The sequence below is a fragment of the Drosophila albomicans genome, chromosome 3 (assembly GCF_009650485.2).
Source record: "Drosophila albomicans strain 15112-1751.03 chromosome 3, ASM965048v2, whole genome shotgun sequence".
Lineage (NCBI taxonomy): Eukaryota > Metazoa > Arthropoda > Insecta > Diptera > Drosophilidae > Drosophila > Drosophila albomicans.
The window spans coordinates 27,527,698-27,546,512 of record NC_047629.2 but is presented as its reverse complement, the minus strand read 5'-3'; the positions used below and the strand labels follow the sequence as shown (position 1 = coordinate 27,546,512).

Genomic DNA, 18,815 nt, shown 5'->3' with positions numbered 1-18,815 from the left:
TATTTGATGTACAGATACATACATACATTAATAAAAAGAGATGGTGAAAGTATATGAATTTTCTTTAGGTAGACACTTTGACAGTTTACAGTTTAGTTGACTTTAATAGGAATGAGAGGTACTTTATTAACAATCGTTAGAGGCAGGGATATCCACTAGTGTATATAGACATTGTACGTAGTATATGGGCAGAATAGACATACAGACATACATCGATAAATTACTGTTATTTGTGTATACTCTGACATCATAATATGTAACATATGTATCTTCTCTTCTAACGAGCAATTTGTTATGCCCGCTACCCAAAAGCGTGAAAGGAAACGGTATACATAGAAAACAAAATCTCAGAATCCATCAGAGCAAGAGACACTAAATATTGGCAATAATACTTCATATTATTTCAAAGCGATATCATTTTGGAATGCAGAATACCTACAGTAATCTAAATGGTTCCTGAGAGATTCATTACGATCGGAGAAAAAAAAAAAAAAACAGCTTCAAAGGGCGCACTCTGAAAATGGGTAGCGGGTATCTCACAGTCGAGACCACTCGACACTAGCTTGCATAATTGTTTTTGGTTTGTTTTCAACATGTTTTCGATTTATCATAAAGGATAACAAAGGAATAAATCAAGAATCTTGTTGCTTCACAGACCATTGTGCTTTTCTCCCAGATGCAACACATCTAATGTGGGCTCTCTGCATTCTCCTCGTCGTACTCCTCCTCGACAATAGGTTTCTTATCCTCCAGCTTGCTACGACCCATGAAACGTTCCAGAACAGTGTGTTTGGCTGCTGTCGAACTGCGCGATCCCTTAAATGATCCCCAATTGAGCTTACCTGCCTCGGAGGAGGTCATCAGTATGGAATAGGAGGAACACACTTCGCCCTCTTTGCTGTGTCGTATGCCATAGAGGAAGTAGACGACCATACCAATCGATACCCAAACAAAGAAGCGTACCCAGGTCAAGGCATCCAGATGCACCATCAGCATAATGTTGCAAAAGATGCCCAAGGCCGGAACAAATGGAACTAGTGGCACCTTGAAGTTGAGGCCGCGCGTATTCTGATTATGCACGGCCATGATGGCAACACAAGTGCTGGCCGCAAAGATGATGAAACCATAGACGATTAGGGCCCACCAGGTGCCAGTGTACAACTCCGTCCAGGATACCTTCAGCTCCAAACAGATGGCAAAGCTGAGCACAATGAAGAGCAGCACGCACACAGAGACCACAGAGCCGGGTGCAAAGCGTCCCAAGAGTGGTTCCAGCCAGCGGAACTGTGGCTTCAGGCGACCAGCCAGCGCTCCCTCGATGAGATCACTTGTGGGCGATGCGGTGTCAATGCTGGACTGCGACTCTGCATCCTCGTCGTTCTCATCCTCGGGTGTGTCGGGCGCATAAACCGGGTTCGGACTGCCCAGGTGTGTAATCGGACGATAGCGCAGTATGATGACGCTGGCCGACACAATAGTGTAGGCCAGCAGAGTACCAATGGACATGAACTCCACCAGCTTGGCCAAATCAAAGACCAAAGCCAACGCAGCACTCAGCAATCCCGAGATGATGAGGTTCAACAGCGGCACTTGAGTGCTCGTATTGATGCGTCCAAAGCAGCTGAAGAGCAGTCCATCCGATGCCATGGCATACATGCAGCGGGGCAGCGCATAGAGGGAGCCCAGTAGAGTCGTTGTCATGCCGCAGAGTGCGCCTATAGAGATGATGTACTTGGCCCATGGCAGTTGCAATTGGCCAAAGGCCTCGGGCAACGAAGCAGCCGGATTAATCTCACTAATGGGTATCATCAATGTCAAGGCAGCGCTCACAAGGATGTAGCCCAGTGTAACCACGCACAAGGACAGCACCGTGGCAATGGGTATGGAAACCGAGGGATTTTTAGCCTCCTCACCGGACGTGGCAATCGAATCGAAGCCCACAAAGGCATAGAAACAGGTGGCAGCTCCCGCAATGACGCCACCAAAACCGTAGGGCAAGAAACCTCCTTCCGCTTCGGACCAATTGTTGGCATCCGCATACCAGAAACCCACGCTAATGACTACAATCATGACGCCAATGTTGACCAGCGTGAGTATGCTATTGAAGACCGCGGTCGCCTTTACACCGCTGCCCAGGGCCGCAGCATAAATGATGCACACCAGGAAGGCCAACACATCGGGATATTGCGCTAGACCGGGTTCATGAATGCCGCCCATCAGCGAGAGCGTCGTATTGGCAATCCAGCCGCCCAGCATGGAGTCCACATAACCACTCCAGGCTCGTGCCACCGATGCAGCACCCAGCATATGTTCGAGCAGTATGTTCCAGCCAATGACAAAGGCCCAAAACTCACCAATCGATATGTAGGTGTAGACATAAGCAGAACCAGCCTTGGGTACCCGAGTGCCAAACTCCGCGTAGCACAGCGCCGCTAGCATAGACACAAATCCGGCTAGCACAAAGGATAAGATGATGCCAGGACCAGCCATTTCCTTGGCCACAGTGCCAGTCAGCACATAGATGCCCGCGCCTACCATATGGCCAATACCTGAAAGCAATCGCGCAGTTGAATTGATATTTTAGTTCTCTCACGTCAAGGTCCTTGTCTTACCCAGCAGCGCAATGTCAAAAGTGGTTAGACAGCGCTTGAGTGGCGTCTCCATCACATCCGCGGGCACCGGCTTGGTGCGATTCATTTTGCTGCATAGGCCAGACATAATGTGTCCCAGTATCGCACGTCTTGAGCTGGGCATATTACTCAATATTTCCTTTTATTGCTCAACCATATGCCACATAATCATTTAAGGTGCTCCCAAGTTCAAGTCGTTTAACGCCTTTGTTTTTATTTATCTGAATTAATCCTGCTTTAATTGGCAATTTGTTGTATATTTTGTGCAGTTTGTGCGCGATTTAAGTTTCGATTTTCAATATTTTCCGGTTGTGTGCGACGTTACACTTGTTGTACACGAAACAGCTGTGACAGTATTGATTTTTCCTTCGGTTCCCCCTCACCGTCATTTCATGTACGCCCACACAATTTCGAGCTTTGCCAACACTGTTTGTGGAAAAACACTTTAATCACTGTGAAAAGCTTTTGTCGTAACGCATCCCTAAATTAATTTTCGTAATAATGTGAGGATTGCACAATTTACAACGTCTTTTCTTAAAATTAATATGAATTTATACATTTAATATTATACATTTTAATATTAATGAATATTAAATGATCAATAAAATTTAATTCAATTTAAATAATAAAATGTCTCATTATCGTTCAAATAATTGTCATAATTAAATTGTACTCCTCAGAGTATGCCACAATATTTTCACTTCGCTGCTGCGGCTTTTTAGAAAAGTGTTGCATACTTTTTTGTTCTATCTACAAAATACTAAGAAACCAGTATTTTCGACTGCAGCATAAAGGTAAACCATTTTGATTACTTTTTGTTTCATGGGTATTTCATTGTTTACATTAGCAGTCGTATCAATCCATCAAAAGCCTTATTTTCCAGCCAAATTAATGTTGTTCATTATAATGCAAAACTTTTTTCTTACAAATATTATTATTACTAATGAAAAGATAACAATAAAAACCATTCGTTCATTAAACTTTGAATTTACAAGGCATATAAAATCTTTTTGCTGACATATCGAAGGTGCAAAAATAAAAATAAATTATATGCACAACCTTCGCCCATTCGGAATGGCCAAAAAATGGCATGACTAGCAGAAGACGGCATTTCCGACCATATGCAATTATACATTTTATACAAATGTACAGATGCTGATCAGTATCAGCACATAAGTTGTGTTGCCCAGCCCATCAAGTTAAATCTTCGTGCATCTATGCGTACGTCCGTCCGTCCGTCCATTTATCTCTATGAGAAGAAAAGACCCCAAATATTGGAGTGTGTTTCGCCATAGGAATATGTTCAAAATGAACGTCAAAAGACATCAAGTTTTTAATAGTCTTTGTCAGGTATGAAATTTCCTTATTTTCTTTAAGACTTGGTTTCATTATATTCTAGATAATGCATGCTTAAATCGAAAAGCTACAATACACTTATTATTTATGAAGGTAGTTGTTAAATGGCTTTTATTTCAATAAGTGTATATTAAATGTGAATATATGAATATATATTGTGAAGTTAAAAATGTAATGAAATGTTTGTAATTAAGTGTATAATCAATTGTCAATTCTCAATTCCAATTCCAATAAATATATTATTTAACCTTCAATACGATTTTAAGTTCAATAAGCTCATTAGCGACGTTCTTTATGTGCGAAATATAGTTAAATCTTGTATTTCATATTTATGATAAATAAGATAATATTTTTATTTGTATTTTAATATTTTCCGATAATTTCGTTAATTGGCTACAGTTCTTACAGATTAAAGATTGTGGCTTCAGAGACTTTTGTGCAGTTGTGTCGCTCACTTTGAGTTCGAGCTCACTTGCGACTTGTTCTCCCAGGAATCATCCGATGATGACGCAATGCGTTATTGGAAGTATTCTCGGTTGTCAATCAATGTCCCTTTTATGTGCTTAGAGTTTTGAAGTAGTAAGTTTTTTTTTCTTGTTGACATGAATGCAAAACTCCATGGCCTCAAAAGTGAGTATTGAAAAATAGAAATACTTTGACACTAGGCGTAGTTTTGCGAGTTATTTTTATTATTTTTTAACTTTTTTGACTAGTTATAAACTAACCAAAGGGGCACAAGAAATAATGATAGACAATAATTAAGTATATGTTAATATGTATAATTGAATATTTGCACACACATTTTCATACATATGTAAATAGTACAAGCATGTCTCTAGGCTATAGGTGTGTTTTTTTCTACTTGACTGTCTGTGTGTGTGTGTGTGTTGTTTTTTATACGTCCCTCCAGCGTCAGCGGACATAACTAAGTATGAGCAAAGACATAGCACACATAGCAATTCGCCGTTGTCGTCGCCGTCGTCGTCGCCATGACCGCTTGGCGTCTGTCACCAGCACGAAGCGGACGCTGGGCACCCAAAAAATCCAACTCTGACTACGACTATACTATAGTATACTATATGTATGTAGGTATTAATACCTGTTCGGGATGATCGGCGCGCAATGACTGTAGTACAAGTGTGAGTACAAATACGAGTACTCGCGTAGTTGCATGACCAGCTCAGCGTTGAAGTCGATGTCGAAGCTGGCCACGATTTCAGTTACGACAATGACGGATTTTGGCATTTCGGCCCTAAAATACATACAGAGGTGTTAGCCATTTGAATTTGACGTTGCGGATCTTTCAGCTGAAGTTGTCGCCGCATCGCGTCGCCTTCTCGCTGTTGTCGTTGCTGTTGCTGTTGCTGTTGCAGCACCTGGGACCGGGTCAAGATGAAGAAGACGCAGTGCAGCGGACAGCGAGTGAGTTCGGCTCACGCGACTGACTTGCGCATAAATATAAAAATGCATAACATAATAAACGCAGCAGCTCGACGAACATCCAACACCCTATGAATGCACTTGTAATTAATTAAAGTTTGAAAAGGTCATTGGTCACATGAAAAAGTTACAAATTGTAATACTTTATTTTACTCTTTAAATAGTATTCATTTATTATTATTATTAAATATAATTAAACGAATGTCTACAGGAAGAAAATAATAATAAAATTTAGGGATTATTCCACAACATTTTGAAGGGAGTTTCGGGGTAATAGAAGTAGCTAAATTGTAATAAAAGATTTCTAAAAAAGGTCATAAAATATGAGCAGAAAACCTGAAAGTTTATTAGCTAACATATTTAGCACGTAGCTGATAATAACATATTTATTGAGTTGTATTTCGCATTTTACGAAAACGTATTTAAGCAAATCTGTTTTTTTCTAAACAGAATTAATCCTGAAAGTGAATGTCAAAATGTCAAATGCCCGAGATCAGTATTAAAGCTTTCTGATATAAGAAAGAAATTAGCTAAAAATGTTTTTTTTTTGTCAAGAGCATTTATACTGAAAGTGAATAACAAAATGGCAATGGTCATAGTTCTAAAGTAAAGATTTTTGATAGAAGAAAGAAATTAGCTAAAAATGTTAATTCACAAACATAACTAGCAATGGAATAAATATAATTTCATTCAAAAAGATTTAAGAATTATCTCATGTTTTGTATGACGCAAATAGCGGTAGAATAAATTAAATTAAACCTGGAACAATGCTGAACAAATAAACAAAGTTGAGCATTTGAAATAAATATATTTTTATTGCCATTTGAAATATTAAATTTTACAACAGCTGAGCTGGAATGTTGACCCAGCCAGCGACATTTAGAAAACGAATATTTTCGGATATTTCTAAGACGAAACCTGAATATTACATCACGTAATAGAAAGCAATCCTTAAAAGGACGAGCTGCAGATTGCATTTGGTTTTGGTTTGGGAGCAGGTGATGCACATCGCAGTGTAAATACTCGTCAGCTGAGCATTTGGGGAGCGTATTCATTGTGGGCTTGGACGAGGTGCAATTGAAAAGTATCTGGAATCTTGCCACATTTGTTTACAATGCAATTGGCACAGAGTTTGTTGTCGCATTGTTCAACACTGCACAAATTAATATAACTGCTTGATCAGGTCTCGCGAGTATTCAAAAAATAACAAAAATAAAAAAAAATTGTAAAGTAAATAACTCTTTTGTGGCCGGCCGTGCTGCTGTTTTAGCTGCTGCTCTTTCGCCCGAAGTTGATGTCGTCGCTGCCGACGTCGCTGCTGCGACTGCTGCTGATGCTGTTGTTGTTGTTTTTGCACTGACTGCGCCTTTGGATTTTGAAAGCAGTGTTGTTCCAAACGAATTTAGTTAAAACATGCTACGTGTGTGTATAAAAACGAAGACGCGTCTTCTCGAAGCTTAGTGCGACAGCGAACTCTTAACCAGCCGGCGATCCAACCTAACTCTTATTTTCAAAGCGCCGACCACTCGACAATTCCAGTAAGTTTACTTACTTTTCGATCAAGTGCATTCATTTCAATTCGAAATTCAAAAGGCCATCTCCTAACGGATTTCATCATTGTCCAGAATAATGCATTGAATATGTTTTGTTATCTCGTTTCTTTTGTGTGTGCTGGAAAGGTTTAACCTATTTTTGGAAATCAAGTAAAAGTGAAATTTTTGGGGATTCTCGACGAAAGTGAATTTGAATTGAAAGTGAATTGAAAGTGCTTATGCGTTGCGAATATTCTTAAAAAGAAATGAAGATTTAAGCGCTTTCGGCTTTAGCGGCATACGAAAAACCTGATGTGTGAATTATTTAATTTTAATAGAACTATTAGCATATTATTAACATTTCCTTCAACGCTCCGAATGACAAATATTCAAAACAAACAAAAATATCAATCAATTAAATTCGATTTCAATTCTGAATTGCGAATAAACAATGAAGAACGAAGAATTATATTTTAATGCTGATCACGACTTAGTCCGAGCATAATTACATCTTTAATCTCTAAGTACATTTGGCAAAGTTTATTTAATGAATTATGGATAATTTGTTAAGTCAAATGGTAGATTTAATTATAGATTAGGCAACGCATTAGGCATGTAACCGCATAAGCAAGGCCGAATTAAAAGTGATCAAACCGCATTAATGCCGCAAAGAGCTCAACACCAATCAAGACAACTCGTTAAGCCGACAAGGTTTGAACAGGTAATTGAGGGAGGATGAGAATGCCTTCCTCACTAATGAAGAGATCCCTTGTGGGTGTCAAATATCGTGCAATAAATTACCAAGCCAAATGTTGCGGATTGTGGCTATTGCGGCAATCCAATCCAATAATCCGAGGTGAATAAACATTGGCCAATCTTTGGCGCGAGACACACAAAAAGTCTGCCCCACTTACTCGACATTTGTTGCCCTAGACTCCAACGGCAACTGCTACTCTACTGAACTAATGTAATCTGAGGATGAGGTCGACACACAGATACCCTATTTACATTACCTTATACTTGAGTGTAATTTAATTCCATTGATTTGATTGCAAAAGAAAGACTTAATTATTAAATATGCGGGGACCTTTCAAATTGACACCTATTTTTCGCAAAAATGTTAATAACTTTTTCCACAGACCGAATCAACAAAAAAGAGACAAACAAAAAACCAAATCAAAAAAAAAAACCTAAGCGAATAAATTTATTAAAAGTCGGTTATTATTGGGCAACGTATTGTATGTTTTATCGGTTGATTCGCGAACAAGAGATTTAAATACTAAGTTAAACATTGGAGTTGGATAGAGTTTCGTGTGTGTGTGTGTGTGTGTGTGAGGAGATTAGTGAAAAATGAATATTATGGTTAATTTGCGTGTTGTGCGAATCAAGCAATCAATTCCATCAAAATTGCCGGATATACTCGAATTCATCTTGACATTATTATCGAATGAACTATAGCATATATCAAATATAATTACCCCACAATTATGACTCTGCATAATTAGTTGGACTAATGCATTCCACACCACAACACTTTGCTTCATTGATGTCTACTGTCCACTTGCACTCCACACAATGCAGTGTCCACAGTCCACACCCAGCTAGATGGTCCACTGAAAGGTGGGTGCTATGTTAGTTGCAGATTATACACTATAGTATCCATCTCAGATCTGTTTGTATTCAGACTTTATAATATGTACACAATGCGTGGCTGTGGCGGCGTCAAGCCTGTTGGGTAATCACCTGTTTGCCATGACGAATACGAATACGAATACGTATTCGAATATGAACACGAATACACAGATGAATAGAGACGCCTATGTGTGATGTGCCCAAATGGCAAAAGTTCACGGCAAGATCATCAATGTCCAAGTTATTATTTATCTCATTTTGTAACCAGTCAATAAAATCTGTTTTTTTTTCTCGCGCTCTTGCCCACGGGTATGACGACTCAAAGGTAGTCAAGATGCTAAAGATGTGCTAAGATAGCAGAGAGTGAGAGATCTAATCAATTCCGTTCCGATCCGTTCCAGATGGGTGATAGATGCGGATACTTAAGTTTTGCTACTTGCTGACATTAACGAGATTAACGGTACCGACATTTTGACCAGGACTGTGTCTTAGTTTATAAATACATCAGTGTCAATTTATTAGCATATTTAACAAGTTCAGCAATATCACTTTCATTTGTCTCGTTAATTTATGAATGCTCATCCAAGCTGAGTTGGCATGAGAACACCCAACATTACCTGTTTATTATCCCCCCACACATACTCTCGTACATACTTCAATTCTATATTCCCAGTAAGATAAAACGAATTTCAATTAACGCCGAATTGCACCGGTGACTTTTGCTGCTGCGAACGAGACAACGCAAAACAACAATGCAAACAACAAACAACAAATAAAAAAGAATATAATGAATAAATGCTGCATGCGAAAGTGAAAAATGATACAATGAAACCAGTCAATATTTCAAAATTTTAAATGTTGAATTAAATATAACTATACTACACATTCGAAATTCGAATGCAAAATAAGTACATCACAAATACTGGTACAAGTGTGTACGACATTCATACGCCCCACGCCGATGATCATACAATATGCACAAATTGCGCATTAATAATTTAACATATCAACAATAGCCATAAGCCAAAAGAAATAATAATTTAGGGATTCCAAAATGTTCAAGGTCGCCCCCGTTGCTTTTACAACTCGACTCGATCCGCATCGCATCGCATCGCATCGAATTGAATAAACATCTATGAATGAATACTATTCACAACATCCACTCGAAATGTGGAAGCTGTGCATATCATCTTCAACTTTCGGCGTCCGTATAAATAAGCTGTCCGATCATTTGACGTTTGGATAAACATAGTGTTTTTTTACTGTCCCTCTTTCTGCCGGCTATAACACACTAATTGCTAACTGGCTAGCTCCGTATACCCTGTTATCATAGGAAGTGTAAAAGAGAGTCTCATTTGCTTAACAAAACAAAAGAAAAGACAACTTTGACATTTTGAAAATTGATTAAGTGCTATTCCATTCTTCTTCCTCGGTTGCATAATATTGAGTATGGATTTCAACAATAAATTTCAGAAATAAATATAGCCTTGACTTTTGGCAAACAATTATTCTAATTAAGAATCAAAATTATTAGAGTGAGTAATCTAACCAATTTATGCGATCTACTATGACACAGGGTATGAGACTGTTGATTACACCCAACTGCAACATGTTTGCTTGTTTTATTATAACTGTTTTACAACAAATTTTGACTAATTGTAATTTTGAACCGGTTGGAAACATTTTCAGAACTGGTTATCAAATACCATCTGAAATAATTCACATGAACAACTGTCAATATATGATCAATGTGTCCCAAAATAGAAATTCAATTCCAAAATCGAGTGACGAATGTTATTTGTCAACAGTTTGGACAAGCGTTCTAACTATTTTCTTGTTATAGAAAATACTTCAAAGCAGATTCGCGCTTTACATGTTGAATAATAGAAATACAATTTCCATTTCTATTAATATTGTATCTGCATTTTAATTTTCAATTTTCATTTACAACAGGTTTTTGATTGAGCCGCAATACACTAAACATGGTCCGAGCTGGCCATATTATACTCTTGACTCAACTTTTGGTATGGATTTCGCATGGAGATGCCTAATCAATTTGAGCTAATAGTTTATTGCTTTTAAAGGTCATTGCGAACGGGGTAGATCTACGAAATGATGATGATTTTGCTAATAACGAAGTCAGCCCAGCCGAGGTGGCACTTTCGTTTCCCAGAGTATCTCGCAAAGCCTCTTCCATCGATGGTAACATAGATAAAATCGAAGTCAAATGTGATACATCGAATGGCATGATAGTAGAGGTTGAATTTGCCGAGGTATTCAATGGAGTTATTTACAGTCAGGGATACTACAACGATCCCAAGTGCAGGTATGTTCTCTTTTCAAGGTAAATTTCTCAGAATAAAAGTTATGATTTTCCTCAGATATGTGAGCGGTGGAAGTAACGAACAGAGATATGTATTCAAGGTGCCCTTCGATGGTTGCGGTAGCAAGCCGTCCTGTTCGCTGTGTGCATCTGTTGATAATATTCTGATCATTCAGAACGATGAAGATATTCAAGAAAGTTGGGACACAGCTCGCAAAATAACATGTAGTCGCAGTGATGAACAGGAAAAAACGGTTTATTTCAGACCATTCGTTGTGGATATGTTGGAAGTGATATCGGTTGAAACTCCAAGTGGCCCAGTTCAATGTTGGATGGAAATTGGAACAGGAATACCACCAAATATTAAACCTATAAATTACACATTGAAACTTGGCACAGATATTACTTTCACCATAAATGTTAAGCAATCGGTGCAATCGTGGGACATCAACATCCTACAATGCTACGCCTCCGATGATCCAGAGTTTGATGCACGCACTACAAACAAATTACAACTTTCCGATAAAAACGGATGCTCAATTAAGGAAAAAATATTTGGAGAATGGAAAAGATTTGAGTCCATTCCTGGTCAAACTTTAACTTATTTTAATACATTGAAAGCATTTAAATTTCCAGACAGATCTCAAGTTTATCTTAAATGTGATATCGAACTATGCAATGGCTCTTGCGATAGAGACTACAAGTGTGGTGGCCATATACCATCAACTGTGCCAACATTGCCTACTAATAAACCCCCGCGCTGCTATCCTGGTTCAACTGATCCTCGTTGCCCACAAGAACCAAGAACAACGGTTGCTCCCAACTGCTACCCAGGATCAACAGATCGGAGGTGCCCCCAGTCACCCAGAACTACATCAACACCTCGCTGCTTCCCTGGATCAACAGATCCTGATTGCCAGCCTGCCACTTATTTACCACCGACCACAGCCCGACCTCCAGTAACACCAGCTAAGCCGCAGTGTTATCCTGGCTCAACCGATGTACGCTGTCCGCAACAACCTAAAACTACTTCCGCTCCCATTTGTTATCCAGGATCACCTAATCCTCGTTGTCCACAACAACCCAAGACGACGTCTGCTCCCAACTGTTATCCAGGATCAACTGATCGAAGGTGCCCTCAGCAACCTAGAACTACATCGAAGCCACGCTGCTTCCCTGGGTCAGCAGATCCCGTTTGCCAACCGGCTACTACATTGCCACCGACTACATCACGACCTACAGTAACTCCTAAGACGACTTCGACACCCATTTGTTATCCAGGATCGCCTAATCCTCGTTGTCCACAACAAGCTAAGACGACTTCTGCTCCCAACTGTTATCCAGGATCAACTGATCGAAGGTGCCCTCAGCAACCTAGAACTACATCGAAGCCCCGCTGCTTCCCTGGATCAACAGATCCTGATTGCCAGCCTGCTACTTATTTACCACCAACCACAGCCCGACCTCCAGTAACACCAGCTAAGCCTCAGTGCTATCCTGGCTCAACCGATGCTCGCTGCCCGCAACAACCTAAAACAACTTCTGCTCCCATATGCTATCCAGGGTCGCCTAATCCTCGTTGTCCACAACAACCTAAGACAACGTCTGCTCCCAACTGCTATCCAGGATCGACTGATCAAAGGTGCCCCCAGCAACCTAGAACTACAATAAAACCTCGCTGCTTCCCTGGATCAACGGATCCTGATTGTCAACCGGCTACAACTCTACCTTCGACTACATCACGACCTACAGTTACACCTAAGACGACTACTACTCCCATTTGTTATCCAGGATCCCCTAATCCACGTTGTCCACAACAACCCAAGACAACGTCTGCCCCCAAATGTTATCCAGGATCGACAGATTCTCGTTGTCCACAACAATCTAAAACGACATCTACTCCAAACTGCTATCCAGGATCGAAAGATCCTGCATGCTTAAATTGTTACCCCGGATCACCAGATCCAAGATGCCCAAAGGTTCCAACAACCAGGAAGCCTGGATGTTACGAAGGTTCCAGTGATCCAAATTGTCAACCTGCCACTTATCTTCCCCCTATCAAAACAACTAAGATTCCGGGAAGCCAAATTACTCCTTCAAAGCCTAATTGTTTCGATGGATCTACTGACCGCAGATGTCCTCAAAAGCCGAAAACAATGCCATTGCCTAACTGTTATCCAGGCTCGACTGATTCTAGATGCCCACAGCAACCAAAGACAACAATTCCACCAAAGTGCTACCCTGGGTCCAGTGATTCTCGATGCCCTCAGGAACCCAGAACTACAAACCGCCCACAAATAACTACGACAAAACCAAGGTGTTATCCTGGTTCTACTGATCTTCGCTGCCCGCAAGAGCCTAAAACTACAGCTGCTCCCAATTGTTATCCAGGCTCCTCAGATCCGCGATGCCCACAGAAGCCTAGAACTACTACAAGGCCCAGCTGTTACCCTGGATCTACAGATCCCGATTGCCAACCAGCTACATATCTTCCACCGACCACGGCTCGCCCTTCGATAGCAACCTCTAGGCCAAATTGTTATCCAGGTTCAACTGATGCAAGATGCCCTCAAATACCGAAAACAACATCCAAACCAAACTGTTATCCTGGATCCACTGATCCCCGCTGTCCACAACAACCCAAGACGACATCTAAGCCAAACTGTTATCCTGGATCCACAGATCCACGTTGTCCGCAGCAACCTAAGACGACAGCTAAGCCGAACTGTTATCCTGGTTCATCGGATCCGCGATGCCCTCAGGAACCAAGAACTACATCGAAACCCCGCTGCTACCCTGGATCGACAGATCCTGATTGCCAACCAGCCACATATCTTCCACCAACCACAGTTCGCCCTTCGATAACAACCCCTAGGCCAAATTGTTATCCAGGTTCAACAGATATAAGATGCCCACAACAACCGAAGACAACATCTAAGCCAAACTGTTATCCTGGATCCACAGATCCACGTTGTCCGCAGCAACCTAAGACGACAGCTAAGCCGAACTGTTATCCTGGTTCATCGGATCCGCGATGCCCTCAGGAACCAAGAACTACATCGAAGCCCCGCTGCTACCCTGGATCGACAGATCCTGATTGCCAACCAGCCACATATCTTCCACCAACCACAGTTCGCCCTTCGATAACAACCCCTAGGCCAAATTGTTATCCAGGTTCAACAGATACAAGATGCCCACAACAACCGAAGACAACATCTAAGCCAAACTGTTATCCTGGATCCACTGATCCTCGTTGTCCGCAACAGCCTAGAACAACAGCTCGTCCCAACTGTTTTCCGGGATCGTCGGATCCTAGATGCCCTCAGGAACCAAGGACTACACCGAAACCAACAACTAAGGCAACTGTTAAGCCTGCATGCTATCCAGGATCAAAAGATCCCGAATGCTTAAATTGTTTCCCGGGGATCCCCAGATCCAAGATGCCCAAAGGTTCCAACAACCAGGAAAGCTGGATGCTACGAAGGTCACGTGATCCAAATTGTCAACCGGCGACGTACCTCCCGCCAATTAAAACAACTAAGATTCCGGGTAACCAAGTTACTCCCTCAAAACCTAATTGTTTGGCTGGATCTACAGACCCCAGATGTCCGCAAAAACCGAAGACAACGGCTTCACCAAACTGCTACAGAGGATCTTCAGATCCTCGATGCCCCCAAGAACCCAAAACTACATCAAAACCACGTTGCTACCCCGGATCTAACGATCCCGACTGTGAGCAAACCACTTATCCACCGCGGACTACAATTCGTCCTCCGATAACTACATCTAAACCAAGATGCTATCCAGGATCTGCTGATCCTCGGTGTCCTCAGGAACCAAGAACTACTACAAGACCCAGCTGTTACCCGGGATCTACAAATCCCGATTGCCAACCAGCTACATATCTTCCTCCAACCACAGTTCGCCCTTCGATAACCACATCTAGGCCAAATTGTTATCCAGGTTCAACTGACGCAAGATGTCCCCAACAACCGAAGACGACAGCTAAGCCAAACTGTTATCCTGAATCCACAGATCCTCGTTGTCCGCAGCAACCTAAGACGACAGCTAAGCCGAGCTGTTATCCTGGTTCATTGGATCCGCGATGCCCTCAGGAACCAAGAACTACATCGAAGCCCCGCTGTTATCCTGGATCGACAGATCCCGATTGCCAACCAGCTACATATCTTCCACCAACCACAGTTCGCCCGTCGATAACTACACCTAAGCCAAATTGTTATCCAGGTTCAACAGATGCAAGATGCCCACAACAACCCAAGACAACATCTAAGCCAAACTGTTATCCTGGATCCACAGATCCTCGTTGTCCGCAGCAACCTAAGACGACAGCTAAACCGAACTGTTATCCTGGTTCATCGGATCCGCGATGCCCTCAGGAACCAAGAACTACATCAAAGCCTCGTTGCTACCCTGGATCTACAGATCCCGATTGTCAACCAGCTACAAATCCTCCACCGACCACGGTTCGCCCTTCGATAACAACCTCTAGGCCAAATTGTTATCCAGGTTCAACAGATATAAGATGCCCACAGCAACCAAAGACAACATCTAAGCCAAACTGTTATCCTGGATCCACAGATCCACGTTGTCCGCAGCAACCTAAGACGACAGCTAAGCCGAACTGCTATCCTGGTTCGTCGGATCCGCGATGCCCTCAGGAACCAAGAACTACATCGAAGCCCCGCTGTTACCCTGGATCGACAGATCCCGATTGCCAACCAGCCACATATCTTCCACCAACCACAGTTCGCCCTTCGATAACAACCTCTAGGCCAAATTGTTATCCAGGTTCAACAGATACAAGATGCCCACAACAACCGAAGACAACATCTAAGCCAAACTGTTATCCTGGATCAACTGATCCTCGTTGTCCGCAACAGCCCAAGACGACATCTAAGCCAAACTGTTATCCTGGATCAACTGATCCTCGTTGTCCGCAACAGCCTAGAACAACACCTCGTCCCAACTGTTATCCGGGATCGTCGGATCCTAGATGCCCTCAGGAACCAAGGACTACACCGAAACCAACAACTAAGGCAACTGTTAAGCCTGCATGCTATCCAGGATCAAAAGATCCCGAATGCTTAAATTGTTTCCCGGGATCCCCAGATCCAAGATGCCCAAAGGTTCCAACAACCAGGAAAGCTGGATGCTACGAAGGTTCACGTGATCCAAATTGTCAACCGGCGACGTACCTCCCGCCAATTAAAACAACTAAGATTCCGGGTAACCAAGTTACTCCCTCAAAACCTAATTGTTTGGCTGGATCTACAGACCCCAGATGTCCGCAAAAACCGAAGACAACGGCTTCACCAAACTGCTACAGAGGATCTTCAGATCCTCGATGCCCCCAAGAACCCAAAACTACATCAAAACCACGTTGCTACCCCGGATCTAACGATCCCGACTGTGAGCAAACCACTTATCCACCGCGGACTACAATTCGTCCTCCGATAACTACATCTAAACCAAGATGCTATCCAGGATCTGCTGATCCTCGGTGTCCTCAGGAACCAAGAACTACTACAAGACCCAGCTGTTACCCAGGATCTACACATCCCGATTGCCAACCAGCTACATATCTTCCTCCGACCACAGTTCGCCCTTCGATAACAACCTCAGGGCCAAATTGTTATCCAGGTTCCACTGATGCAAGGTGCCCTCAACAACCGAAGACAACATCTAAGCCAAACTGTTATCCTGGATCCACTGATCCTCGCTGCCCACAACATCCAAGAACGACACCCGGTCCTAACTGCTACCCTGGATCGTCTGATCCTCGGTGCCCCCAGCAACCGAGAACTACAACTTATCAACCCCCTACTACAATTCGACCTCCGATAACTACACCGAATCCAAGATGCTATCCAGGATCTGCTGATCCTCGTTGTCCTCAGGAAACAAGAACTACTACAAGGCCCCGCTGTTATCCGGGATCTACCGATCCCGATTGCTTACCAGCTACATATCTTCCTCCGACCACAGTTCGTCCTTCGATAACTACGTCAAAGCCCAACTGCTATCCTGGTTCAGCTGATTCGAGGTGCCCTCAACAGCCGAAGACAACATCTAAGCCAAACTGCTATCTTGGCTCCACTGATCCTCGCTGTCCGCAACAACCAAGAACGACACCCGGTCCTAACTGCTACCCAGGATCGTCTGATCCTCGGTGCCCCCAGCAACCGAGAACTACAACTTATCAACCCCCTACTACAATTCGACCTCCAATAACTACACCGAAACCAAGATGCTATCCTGGATCGTCTGATCCTCGATGCCCCCAGGAACCCAGAACTACTACTCTTCAACCCCCTACTACAATTCGACCTTCGATAACTACTTCAAAGACAAGATGCTATCCTGGTTCAACTGACCCACGTTGCCCACAGCAACCTAACACGACACCATCGCCTAATTGCTATCCAGGATCGAACGATCCTCGGTGCCCAACAACTAAGACAACTGCTACGCCAGCATGCTATCCAGGATCCAAAAATCCTGCATGCTTAAATTGTTACCCTGGTTCCCCAGATCCAAGATGTCCCAAGGTTCCTACAACTAGAAAACCAGGGTGTTACGAAGGTTCAAGTGACCCAAATTGTCAGCCGGCCACTTATCTCCCACCAATTAGAACAACCAAGATTCCCGGGAACCAAATTACTCCCGCGAAGCCTAATTGCTTTGAGGGATCTTCTGACCCTAGGTGCCCTCAAAAACCGAAGACTACTTCTTCGCCAAACTGTTATAGAGGATCTTCAGATCCTCGATGCCCCCAAGTGCTCACAACTACATCGAAACCCCGCTGCTACCCAGGGTCTACTGATCCCCAATGCGAATCAGTTACTTACCCACCCCGCACTACAATTCGTCCAACAATAACTACCTCTAGACCAAACTGCTATTCAGGTTCATCTGATCCTCGATGCCCACAACAACCGAGAACAACACCTAGGCCCAATTGTTATCCGGGATCATCGGATCCTCGATGCCCTCAAGTACCAAGAACTACTTCGAAGCCACGCTGTTACCCTGGATCCACTGATCCTGATTGCAAGCCAGTAACTTACCTTCCACCAACTACAGTTCGTCCATCAATAACTACGTCTAGACCGAATTGTTACCCTGGTTCAAGTGATCCTAGGTGCCCACAGCAGCCTAAAACGACTCGTACACCCTGTTATCCTGGATCGTCTGATCCTCGCTGCTCCCAAAACTTGGTCACGACAACATCGCGGCCTAATACTACACCTTCTTATTGCTTCCCAGGGTCTGTAGATCCTCGTTGTCCTGACACATATAAGGGTTCAACTCCTATTCCTGCCACGTACTTGCCGCCTTTAAGTAATCCAGGCTATGATAGGACCATAAGAGACGCAAAAAGCCAATTCTTCACAGAGATTAACAAATTGGCTTCAACAGATAACAATGTTTTTGAGCTAGAAGATGATGATGAGAGTGAGTACTCTAGAAATAAACGCGATCTGAGCGATAAAGATATAGACCCAATAGCATTTAATGAAGCCAGCGAAGATCTTCTATCAAGAAAAATCATGAAGCGTGAGTTCAATGAGCGTCCACCGGAAAGAGAGGTTATTTCCTTTACCCTCGGCATTCGAACAGGGATTCAAGTGAATTAGACCGATTTGTACAATATTAAATTGTTATAGCCGATAACGTAGCTCTCTCGCAATAAGATTAACTTGTTAAAAAAATGATTTATTATGATATTTATATATATATATATATTATTACTATTAAACGTAATTATATATATTATTATTATATATTATTACTATTAAACGTAATCATTCAAATATACTCGATTTTAGTAATAGTCTCATTTTAAGTATTTTCAAATTTTAACGAATGATTCATGTACTC

At 42.3% G+C, this 18,815-nt stretch overlaps 2 protein-coding genes across 5 annotated transcripts; one reads left to right on the top strand and one right to left on the bottom strand.

Annotated features, from left to right (window-relative positions):
* Positions 1 to 490: 490 nt before the first annotated feature.
* Positions 491 to 7,475, bottom strand: LOC117569017 (cationic amino acid transporter 4). The gene is made up of 3 exons (XM_034250005.2): positions 6,979 to 7,475; positions 2,613 to 3,056; positions 491 to 2,549 (listed from the first exon to the last, which is right to left on the bottom strand). The coding sequence occupies exons 2-3, from the start codon at positions 2,752 to 2,754 to the stop codon at positions 688 to 690; spliced, it is 2,004 nt and encodes a 667-aa protein (XP_034105896.1). The 5' UTR covers positions 2,755 to 3,056; positions 6,979 to 7,475; the 3' UTR covers positions 491 to 687.
* Positions 6,854 to 18,791, top strand: LOC117566519 (mucin-2). Of its 4 annotated transcripts, none has more exons than XM_052003771.1 (5): positions 6,854 to 6,964; positions 10,544 to 10,614; positions 10,675 to 10,916; positions 10,972 to 13,805; positions 15,723 to 18,791. In XM_052003771.1, the coding sequence occupies exons 2-5, from the start codon at positions 10,573 to 10,575 to the stop codon at positions 18,569 to 18,571; spliced, it is 5,967 nt and encodes a 1,988-aa protein (XP_051859731.1). In that variant the 5' UTR covers positions 6,854 to 6,964; positions 10,544 to 10,572; the 3' UTR covers positions 18,572 to 18,791. The 4 variants fall into 4 exon arrangements, with proteins under 4 accessions (XP_051859731.1, XP_051859730.1, XP_051859729.1 ...); XM_052003770.1 differs by having other exon boundaries at positions 10,972 to 14,087; positions 15,441 to 18,791; XM_052003769.1 differs by having other exon boundaries at positions 10,972 to 15,158.
* The last annotated feature ends 24 nt before the right edge of the window (positions 18,792 to 18,815 follow it).